At 40.0% G+C, this 12,091-nt stretch overlaps 1 protein-coding gene across 1 annotated transcript in view; it reads left to right on the plus strand.

Annotated features, from left to right (window-relative positions):
• Positions 1-12,091, plus strand: part of LOC103361671 (integrin alpha-11-like) — a 73,007-nt gene that overhangs the window by 54,611 nt on the left and 6,305 nt on the right. Inside the window, exons 19-25 of the mRNA XM_008287815.1 lie at positions 5,690-5,775; positions 5,861-6,065; positions 6,148-6,246; positions 6,679-6,755; positions 8,407-8,490; positions 8,939-9,038; positions 10,547-10,660. Of these exons, the coding sequence (XP_008286037.1) occupies positions 5,690-5,775; positions 5,861-6,065; positions 6,148-6,246; positions 6,679-6,755; positions 8,407-8,490; positions 8,939-9,038; positions 10,547-10,660 (765 nt within the window). The remainder of the gene's footprint in view (positions 1-5,689; positions 5,776-5,860; positions 6,066-6,147; positions 6,247-6,678; positions 6,756-8,406; positions 8,491-8,938; positions 9,039-10,546; positions 10,661-12,091) is intronic.

Here is a 12,091-nt window from a genome sequence, read left to right on the forward strand (position 1 = left end):
TAGATAATGGATGGATGGTAGGAACATGAGCTTCTGAAACACTAAAAACAGGACATTTAAGCCAAACTTGTAACATGACTTAAGGAATGGTGGGTCTTCCACTTAAATAACACCGTCACAGCTAAAGGATGAATTTTTTTTCCTCCAACATCCTGATGCGGTTCACAGATGTAATTTAGGGCGAAATGTCTGAACCATCATCGGATTAATTGTGATGAAACTTGCGAAAGACAATTGTTTCCCTCTGGATGAATATTAACTTTTGTGATCTTCTTTGCTCTCGTTTTAATATGTCCAATTATTTGGTAACGTTACGGTGGGTCTGGGACCCTCAGGAGCAGACAGAGGCGGGTTCAGGTGAACAAGAATTTTATCACAAGCAAACAAAAATCTATGATAAAGACAGGATGGGATAACAAGCAGGAACAACTAATTAAACTAAACTTAACAACACAACCTCAAGGACTAAATATTATCTAAACAACTAAAATTCCAGATAAATATCAGTGGGAAAATTAGAACCACAAGCAAGATAACCAGGCAAGGGGGTAAGATGGAACTGAGGTTAACCAAACTTCATTTAAAAAAGGGGCAAAACTACAAAAAGCTACAAACACTAACAAATAGAATAGGAAACCATGGAAATCTAATATGAATAAACTAAAGTTAGACTAATGAAACCCAGCTCAGATGCTCCCCACCGACTGGTTGTCCAACCTGCCATCTCCATCTTCTGGTTCCTCCTGGAGGAGTCTCTCACCATATCCACTCTCTGGCTGCTCCTGCCCAGATTCCCTTCACCATTCCTTGGATGCTCACGTCGCCTCGCCACCCACCTTCTCCTCCCCCCCACTTCTCCAGCCTGTCTGTAAGCCAGTCTCTTGCTAGTTGAACCTTTTAGCCTTCAGCATAGTACTAAGTGTAGTTTCTTTAAGAGCAGATGTTCAGTGTGTGTTGTATATTTTTGTAGTTAGTCCTCCAGCCCACTAGAGATCTCTTGATCCATATTCCCAGGAAACCCTACTCTTGCATTTCCTTTATCATAATATTATTGTAAAAAAAAATTGTATTATTGTCTGCCGTCTCTTTGTCCACAATTAAATCTCTGAACCCGATCCATAACAGGGATACTCACAGGACAAGGGGAACTAAACTAAAGGGGTGGGTAGGCTCGGGGAATCTAGGCTGGCGAGATGAACCAGAGCTGGCGAAGGCTGGGGAAATGCCGGAGCAGGGTCGGTGGCAGGCACAGATAGGGTGGTGAGTGTGTTGCCAATGCAGGGTGGTCAGGCAGCAGCGGCTTGGGGAAGGCAGGTAGGTTACAGGTCAGGGGCTGGCAGGGAAACAGGGTTGCATAGTCTATGATCTACAGAGAGTGGAGGAATGAACCAGACTTTTATGGAACAAGGGTTATTGAGAACAGGTGAGTCAATCCCTGCAGCTGTCTCCATTGGTTATGCAATTAACAGGCAGACAGGAGTGTGGCTGTTAGGAGATTCATAGAGTGACAGGAGAGGGAGAGAGAGAGGGAGCCAGGCAGGAACTTAGGCCAAGGCCGGGATCGGGGTCCTGACAGGTGATTTCCATCAGCCTTAGTTGCACTTTCTGCTTTGCTCTAATTACCAGTCATTAAAAATCACAATTGTCAGAGCTGACTCTGAGTCGCAAGATTTAACTGATTATAGGTCGTGAGAGCAAAATCAGTGCTTCCCAGTCAAGATATCAACGTTTAAAGGTCGAGAAATAAACAAACTTAGGGACAGACTCATCCAAATATGACACTGCTTGTGGTTCTTTGGTCCTTGCATGTTCCTCTTATATATATATATCATTATATCTGTATATTATTATTTTGTTTCTCTATATATTTTTTTGGTCTGTTGTTACAGTTAAGGTCTAAGTCAGGGGTGCCCAATCTTGGTCCTCAAGAGCCCCTATCCAGCATGTTCTAGATGTTTCCCTCTTCCAACACACCTGATTCAAATGATCAGCTCATCATCAAGTTCTTCAGAAGCCTGATAACCATCCTGATCATATGAATCAGGTGTGTTGGAAGAGGGAAACATCTAAAACATGCAGGATTGTGGCCCTCGAGGACCAGGTTTGGACACCCCTGACATAGAGCATGGCTCTGTGTGGTTGGACCATAGACTGTATAAGAAAAATGGACGTGGCTGCAGTGACATCATCCGCTGGTTTCTTGTGTGTACACATTTTTGAAGTTCAAAATTGTTAAATAATGTAGTTTTTAATGTGCAGTAAAGGTTTTTCTGAAGTTCTTGATTTAAATGTGTTGAAGTTTTTACATCTGTTATAAATTTAATAATAGCAACATGTACCATATTGTAAATACACTGCTCAAAAACATAAAGGGAACACTAAAATAACACATCCTAGATCTCAATGAATGAAATATTCCAGTTGAAAATCTTTATTCATTACATAGTGGAATGCGTTGAGAACAAAATAAGATAAAAATGGTCAATGTAAATCAAAATAATTATCCCATGGAGGTCTAAATTTGGAATCATACTCAAAATAAAAGTAGAAAATCACATCACAGGCTGATCCAACTTCAGTGGAAATTCCTCAAGACAAGTCAAAATGAGGCTCAGTAGTGTGTGTGGCCTCCACGTGCCTGTATGACCTCCCTACAACGTCGGGGCATGCTCCTGATGAGGCGGCAGATGTTCTCCTGAGGGATCTCCTCCCAGACCTGGATTAAAGCATCAACTCCTGGACAGTCTGTGGTGCAACGTGGCGTTGGTGGATGGAACAAGACATGATGTCCCAGATGTGCTCAGTTGGATTCAGGTCTGGGGAACGAGCAGGCCAGTCCACAGCATCAATGCCTTCATCATGCAGGAACTGCTGACACACTTGAGCCACATGAGGCCGAGCATTGTCATGTATCAGAAGGAACCCAGGGCCCACTGCACCAGCATCTGGTCTCACAGTGGGTATGAGGATCTCATCCCGGTACCTAATGGCAGTCAGGGTACCTCTGNAATGGCTCAGTCCCTGCTGACACAGCTAATGTGCTCAGAATAAATAACGGCTGAAGGGACCTGCAAACCCACATAGGTGTTTTCTCTCATTCTAGTTGATTAGACGTCCGGTCAGATTCAATATTGACTGAACTGTGGTGGGAAATACTTGACAGAAGGTCTGTTTGTCCGTCTAATGCAGGGGTGGGCAATCCTGGTCCTCGAGGGCCACAATCCTGCATGTTTTAGATGTTTCCCTCTTCCAACACACCTGATTCAAATGATCAGCTCATCATCAAGCTCTGCAGAAGCCTGATAACCATCCTGATCATCTGAATCAGGTGTGTTTGAAGAGGGAAACATCTAAAACATGCAGGACTATGGCCCTCGAGGACCAGGATTGGACACCCCTGTCATAGAGCATGGCTCTGTGTGGTTGGACCAGAGACTATATAAGAAAAATGGACGTGGCTGCGGTGACATCATCCGCTGGTTTCTTGACTGAGAAAGTGAAGCTAGGAGTTTGCTTGCTCTGATTTTTTGGAGCCGGAAGAGATCATATCTAGAAAAGAGGACGGAGTACAGTGAGGGGCGAGACTGACTAAGAGTCGAGGACAGTCTGCTTGCACCTGCTGCAAGTAACATTAGCCTCCATAAGTCGAGTTAAACTTTACAGGTAAGTGTTAAAACAATCTTAGGTAACTTGTTTCTTGTCCACATCTGGTCAATATTTCATATAAAAGGAGTAATCTATGTTATTGTAGCTTAAGGGACGATGTGTAAGTTAACATCAGACTGTGTGTAACCACATGTTCTGATATCACATTTTAGATTTGTTCTGTAAATCTTAGGTTATGTTTCCTGACTTCTGTGTTAAGTGTGTGTTAACACTGGCGCAAAATTGGGTTTAACAGTGTCCTAAATTAATTACCTGCTAGCTGTAGCTAATTTTCACTGTTGATCAGTTCTAAATTTATACTGCAAGCCATACATTAAGTAATATTTTAGATTGTGGTTTCTCATGTTTACCATTTCAACTGTAATTTAGGCTTTTTAGTAAAAAATAATGTTGCATTACAGATTCAGCTCCCTCTCTTTATATTGCACACTTGTCTTGTGACTGTTAAGCATTTACACTTTACTGTCAGCTGTGCACTATTTTTTTTAAATTCACCCATTTACCATCAACCATGAAGAAATTTATAACTTGCTGAACAGGCTGTTGGAGTCCTTTTAGAGTCTGCCGGTATAATCAGCTGAAGAACAAGTCCTAATTGTGGTGANCTAATTGCCTCTCATTTCCACCTGTTGTCTGCTCCATTTGCACAACAGCAGGTGAAACTGATTCACAATCAGTGTTGCTTCCTAACTGGACAGGTTGATTTCACAGAAGTGTGACTGACTTGGGGTTACATTGTGTTGTTTAGGTGTTCCCTTTATTTTTTTAGCAGTATATAAAACTAGCTGCAAATTAGTCAGAAAATAGCAAACAGATAAAACAAAAACAAAAAAACAAAAAAACTTAGACATCTTATAATGCAATTTTCGGCGGCTCCGATGCAGCACAGAACCTGAAGAAACGACATTAAGCGAAGGGTACAGAAGAGTCGGCAAAGCTTCTCCAGTCTACTTACCTTGAGTGGAAGCCGAGTGCACCAGAAGCTTCAGAGCCCCACACACACACACACCCGGTAAACACACCACCACGCTGTAAAGAAACAGAACACAGAACAGAACTATAATGGCAGCCGAACTTTCACCAGTCGACAGGAGCACCAAACCAAACTGTCTGATTTAATGTGAGAAAACAAAAAGGTTATATGTCTTTTTATACAGCGTATATAAACTTCTGGTTTCAACTGTACATGTGTCAAAGAAACCTGTCCAAAGAATTACACTTTGCATCTTCAACTTCACCATCTTGGCCACATTCACGGTGTAATTTACTGGATGCTAACTCTCTTCTCTGGTCACTAAACACAGAAATAATCTACACTGACTTCCAGGGTGTACTGTACATATTATATTTACTCTAAAATTGCATACTAAGCACATTAAAACCATCAATCACAAAGAAATGTAAAACTTACCGAACAGGCTGTTGGAGTCCTTTTAGGGTCTGCCGGTATAATCAGCTGAAGAACAAGTCCTAATTGTGGTGAACTGGAAACTGTTTAAAATAAACGATTGAACATTAAAACTGTCTGTGGAAAATGTACCATTACTCCGCTGTTAATTAAGGATTATGTCAGTTATTATACCACCAGGGAACCAGGATAAGACCTGAGTTTAAGAATGCCATGGCTGCTGCATCCAAATGACCTGTCAATCAAGCAGCTAGCCTTACATTTAATTATTTACATAATTGTTATTAGATGGACCGTCAGATCTCTGGTTATGGCCAGGAAAATTAACAAAACAATCCCAGTAGCCTGTGGAAAAAGATGCCTTTCCTTGACCTGTCATAATGGGACATTGAATTGGTGGGTATGTAAGCCAGGGCTTTTTGGAGCCAGCCCCTGATGGCACTCATGGTATTGCAGATTTTGACACTTTTAGGTTGGCTTCACTTTTCAGCTTCGTCCATCTTTCTTATATAGTCTATGGCTTGTACTCACTAGTACACTCTTCGTGTTGAGACTTTGAAAGTGTTTCGTCGCTTCAACGAAGAGAATGCTAAGAATCCTGGTTTCTTGCCCTAGCTGCACTTCTGGAATGGATGTGAGCAGGAAGACGTGTGCGTTCCCGACCTCATCCTCCACAGTCACACTGACCTCAAGAATGTTCAGTGAGTATTTTGGCGATTAGAAACACATATGTTCATCATTATGAGGTATTAAGAAACTCAGATCATAATGTTCTTTCTCCTCAAGGCAGTTCTGCAGCACGAGGGAAGGGGCTACATGTTCAGTCTGCAGCCATAAGGAGTCGCCTGGCGACCCAGTGTTCATAGTGGAGTCCGGACGAAGAAGGGTGGTGGTGTTTGCTCGACTGGAGAACCAGGGAGAGAATGCATACAGAGCTGCCATCCACATCTCCACTTCCTCCAACCTGGTCTTCTCCAGCCTCTTAATCAAGGTACCTAACCTTGCTATTGCTGTCAGTTATCAAGTCAAAATCTATGGTGGCTTTATGTCTTGACCCCCTCCCCTCCACCCAGGATCAATCAGATATCCAGATTGAGTGTTACTCCGAGGGGAGACTGGCCAGTCAGAGGAGCTGCAACATTACCGCTCCATTCATGAAGTCATTGGCACAGGTAGGTGTCATGGGAATGGAGCATTTTCTAATATGAAATATGTCAATGAGTTTGAGCATTATATGAATTTTTATAATGTTAATTTTAACAAAATATCACAAAATCAATTTTTAAAAAATGAATAAAATTGACAGCAGGACCATGAATGAAAACAAAGAGTAACAACTGTTAAAGAACATAATAATGCAGTTTCCTATAAACATGACCGTTGTCCCCACTCTTTCCTGTAAGGCCCCCAAGAGCCCTCTTCAGAGATACTGTCTTGATAAACATTTTAATTTTTGCAAGTTTCCTTTTTTTTCACCTTAATATACGTAGAGTTAGGGGAGTACATGAAGCACACCTTCAGTCAGTTCACAGAGACTGTGGATACAAAAAAAAAAGAAGCCATTTTTTAAAACACTTTGAAACACCTACTCTCCTCCTGTCCAGGTAACTTTCTGTCTGGAATTTGAGTTCAGCCATTCCATCTTCCTGGATCATGTACAAGTTGTCATGGTAACTACCAGGTAAGATAAGATTGTAATTCAATATTATGCATTTCCTGTTGTTACAAAATGCTGAGTCAGTACTTTATCTGTGCAAATGTACAAAAATGGGATATCAGCTAGGAACAGAAAGGCAGATTGATTGCATTGTTCAAAATATGTGATAGTTTAATTCATCTTAGTTTTGCACAGTTGTGGTTGCTTGGCAAGGAGGTAGGGAAATTATATTTGGAAGATCGGAAAGCATCTGAAAAACATTCATGTATATTATATTGGATTGATTATTATTAAAATTGGTACAGCCATTAATGTTACCCTCACAATGAATTGTGATAAGTAAGATTATTGACAGGCAAAACAATTTTAGTCTCTTATACTTGAATTGGACAAAACAAAAACCTGTTCTGTTAGTTACTAAATGTCACCTACTTGTCCCTTCCTCTGAGTTTTCATCTGATTTCTCTGTTTTTAATCTGAATTCCCAGAGATCTCGGGTAAGTTAGTGCTCAGTGCAGATAAAGCATGTTTTATTTAATATCCATGTAAATGCCAGGGGCCTCATTTATCATCAGTGTGTACGCACAGATGTGTGCGTAGTGAGTTTGTACGAACATTCCTACGCAAAGTATGGAATTTATCAAATTGTGCTTACAACTTTATCAACTTACTTACTTGTACTTAGGAATGTGCGTAAATATAGGCACACCTCTGACCATGCGTACGCACATAATCTAGCGGTATAACAGTGAAACTACAAATAGAAAGCATTAAGAGTGTCACAGCAGGTGCTCAACAATCTCAAACGCCACATATGTCCCCTGTTTTCTTTAATTAAAAATGCTTAATTAGTAATTTCATCTAGTTAGAAACAGATGTTTTGTATGTGGTGTGAAATGCTATAAAAGACAGCTGTGACAGGTATTTGAAGTGTAGATAAGTGCCATCTTGCATTGTTAGAAGATTTGGTGAACCATGCGCTCCGCAGGGAACATGTCTTCAAAGTGTGCGCTGATCTGTTTGCTGAGAGCACAGAGTGGCTTCTCAGTAGACACCGCTTCCCAAAAGAAATATTACTGGATTAATGCCGTGATTTAGGCCCTATACTGGAACGAGAGACAAGAAGAACGGAAGCCATCCTGGTACACATCCAGCTATATCCTGTCTACCACCAGGTTTTTTGGCCACCAACACGTTCCAGCGTGAGGTTGGAGACGTGGCATTTCCCAGCCATCACTAAGTAGCATCATGCTGGCAGTGTTGGATGCCCTAACTCCCCTGGCCCCAGCCTACATACAGTTCAATTACAGCCATCACCAACAAGCTGAGGTCAAACAGGGATTTCACACCATCGCTGGATTTCCTAACATAATTGGAGCCATAGACTGCACCCACATTGCAATCAAAGCATCAAGTCTTGATGGGATAAAGTTACAGTAGGTTGAGCTTCAGAGCTTCAGCAAGTGTTAAGTGTAAACTGGCAGATTAAATTGTTAAAAGTAGGCTCAATGAATTCATCACTCCAGTTAGGATGTGCCCACACAATACAATTATGTTAAACACAGAAATATAATCTCTAACTCAAAACTCATTACATTTTAGTGTTTCTGAGTTAATGCTAAAAATGTCGTATAATACATTGTCTTTTCAAGTGTGACATTTGTGTGTTAATCAGTGAGGGAGACGAGGGATACCCAGATGATAACATCAATGATATCTTCCTCCCTTTGAAATATGAGGCTGACCTCCTCTTCACAAGGTGAGTAACACAGAAAGTTTTTAAACACTGTGTTAATGATCATGCTCTGATATGTTTGCTTTAGATAGCAGAGGAGCACATCTGAAGATGATGATTACTTGGTCACAACGAAGGTTTATTAGCAGGGTTAAATGTTCTTCTGGCAAATCAAATAGGTTTGTTAAATGCCCAGTTTTTTTAGTTTTTTTTTTTAACTATAGTTGCACACAGTTTTATATTTGAAGAAATACTTTTTTTTTCTTTTTTTCTGCATTTACTAAACCAATCAAAGGTTAAAAATATCATGTTTTGTGCTTTATAATCCAAAGAGGTAATTGTTGGGTTCTATATATGGGAGCGAGGAAAAGGTTCTAGTTTTCTGCAATTCAGTGATGAACACCCTAAAAGTTTATGAAGGATGGAAGTATGTTTCATTCCATACGTTAAATTCTTCTTGTTCTCCTGACAGAGACCCTAACCTCCATCGGTTTGAAATCAAAGCAGACTCCTTGTGGTCATCCTGGGAGCAACCAGACAGCAGCTCTCTTACCTTCAACCTGACTTATAATGCAAGTTAAAGAAACAGATTATTTTACCCACCAAATCCAGAACATTTACAAAAAATACAGTATTGCTGGCAAATGAGTCGTACACGTAGTATACCAATACGCATAGAGTGCAGCACAGTTATCAGCACGGCAAACTCTTACATACAGACAGTAGTCTGAATATATATGAGCCTAGAAGTATTACATGTAATCCGTGGATATGGGGGCATTATTGTAGCAAAACTATTTGTCCATGCGTATGGAGAGTTGTCTGTCTGTATCTCAATCCATTTGTTCAAAGTGAGATTTGTCAATGTGTAAAATGTGTCAATGCGAACCGAAATCTGCAAAAGTCGTCTTACAACTTCTTACAACTGTCTGTCTGTCATCAGGTTTTCAAATGTGTAAAAAATCTGCTGATCTGCATTAAAATTCAGACATGGTATAAGAGTTGTCAGTACATACAAAGAGTCGTCAGTGCGTACAGAGGTTTTTGTAGTTGAAAGGTTTATGTATCCGAGTCCCCACTGGCTGTCTTTTTACACATAACTTTTGCTACACGTCTACCGTGAGAGATCTGAAACTGAAGAGTATCTGAAAATCAGGGTTTCTGTGTCCTGAGCTCACAGGATCATCCGTCATGGCTACTACAGCTCAGCTGCCCTGTACCTCACGGACTGAGATACAGACAGACAACTCTCCATACGCATGGACAATAATGTCCCCATACGTGGACATCAAAATAAACGTAATTTGTAGAAGTGTTATCATAATAGCTGTATTATGTGATTTAATGTATCATTGCAGGGAAAAAAGGTGGTGTTTGTTTAATACAGTACCGATAAAAAGTATTCAACCCCCTTTTAAATTGCTCTCTTTCATTGGTTTTCAACTTTAACTGAAGATCAATGTAATTTGGATTTTTTTTGTCAAAGTTTGTCGATCATGTTAAAGTGAAAACAAACGTCTTAGAAGAAAAGGCAATTGAACAAAAATTAAAAAAAATGTAAAATAAGGGATTGCACAAGTGTTTCAATTCATTTACTGACCAGATGACCTTAATGTCACTGATTGTGTGACTTCTAACACTAATTGGTTGCAACAGTGTTATATTAAGTGAGTCACTTTAATGTGAACAGTTGTCATTTTTTACATGTAGCATTTAACATTTTTAATTAATGTAGTCTACTTTAAAGAAATCTGTTTTCATTTTTGATATGATGATGACGATGATGGTGACAGTCTTATGTTGCAATTTTTTTTTTGGTCAAAAAAGCCAAAATATATTGACAATGATTCAACATTGAAAAGCGATAAAAAGGAAAAGCTTCCGACAGGGGTGAATACTTTTCACAGGCACTGTATGTTATTCTCTTGTGGGTTATTTCAAAACCTACTGACCATAATTCTGGTGAATGTTAGAAACAGTAATTAAATAAATTATAACAATATGATTGCACCGATGTGTTACACAGCAATGTTGGTTTACTAATACCGAGCCATTACCTTACTTTTTACTTTTTGTGCAGATTCAGAACCTGGGCGTCTTCTCAGTGCGGGATGTTCTGTTCAAGGCTGAAATCTGGGCTGTGACTGGGAAGGGGAACCAGCTGGTGAACATTACAGACTACAGCATCGAGCAGGTAACAGTAGAGACCTTAAAATTAGAATTAAAATAATTTAAAGATGAATGAATATATTCTTATCCATGTTGGGGCACAAAAACAATGTCAGGTGCTCAAGTGAGTTGTTAAAAATACAAACGCCCGCAATAAATATGTTGCTATTGGCCTGCCCATTGGTGGTAAAACATGCATTGCATGCTTCGGAGGGACAAAATACTGACTGTTGAACATTGAGGGCTATAGGTCATAATGTGTCTGGACATAAAAACAACACAACATGTTTCATGTTTCATAAAAAAAATATCTTACATGATGTAAGGAGCAACTCATAATACATTCCATGCCATATAAAGGCAATTAATGAGCTACACCTTCATCCATCTGCTTTGGCTTACAGTGATTAACACATTTATTAGACTACATGTCATGAAACAAAAAATAAATATTTTAGAAATCTTTCAAAAACTTGTTTAAAACTAAAAATGTTATTTTTATTTATCTGGCGAATAACAAACTGAAACAACTGAATAGTCCCTTTTCACACATAATAACTTAATAACTTCATATCTTGTATGGTCTCCTTTGGCCTTGATAACAGCTTGCAGTCTTGCTGGCATTGTTTTCATGTGCTTTTTGACTGTTTCTTTTGTTACTGACTTCCAAATAATTTCTAGTTGTTTCCACAGACTTGCTGTGATTAAACTTTTGTGCGATCGATCTTTGAACATACTATATCCCAAATTTGCTCAATAGGATTCAAATCTGGACTTTGACTTGGTCAGTCCATCAGTTCCAGAACTCTAGATTCTTTTTTCTTTGTTAAATAGTCTCTACACAGCTTTGAAGTATGCTTGGAGTCATTGCTTTGTTAGTACAGTCATGACTTGATAATCCGATAGTAAGGCTGTCCAATTGTCAAGACGGAGGTGGAGACACAAGGAGGGCTTGATGCTTGAACGGCCATTTCCACCCAAGGGAAGCGCTCCAACGGGGTGGAAGTGGCCATTTCAAAGCCCAGATCAAAATCCAATCAAGAATTTGTGGCTGGACTTGAAAAGAGCTGTTCACACCCAATCCTCAAGCAACTTTACAGAGCTTGAGCTGCTTTGCAAGAAAGAATGGACAAGAATTACATTGTCCAGATGTGTCAGCCTGATTGAGAACTATCCACACAGACTCAGTGCTGTGATTGCAGCCATAGTTGCATCTACTAAATACTGACCTGAAGGGGTTAAATATTTATGCAATCATTTACTTTACCTTATATGTACGGAAGCCGAGAGCGGCATTTTCTCAAGATAACGAGATAATTATCCTGTTGACGGTTTCGGCTGTCACTTCAGCCTTCATCAGAAGTTGTCGGACTTCCTGGTGTGACGTATCTTATATAGACAGCTGACCAGGAACTCCGACATGACGTGTCATGAGAACAGCTGACCGGGCACGACA

Source organism: Stegastes partitus, unplaced genomic scaffold, assembly GCF_000690725.1.
Source record: "Stegastes partitus isolate 25-593 unplaced genomic scaffold, Stegastes_partitus-1.0.2 Scaffold522, whole genome shotgun sequence".
Classification (NCBI taxonomy): Eukaryota; Metazoa; Chordata; class Actinopteri; family Pomacentridae; genus Stegastes; species Stegastes partitus.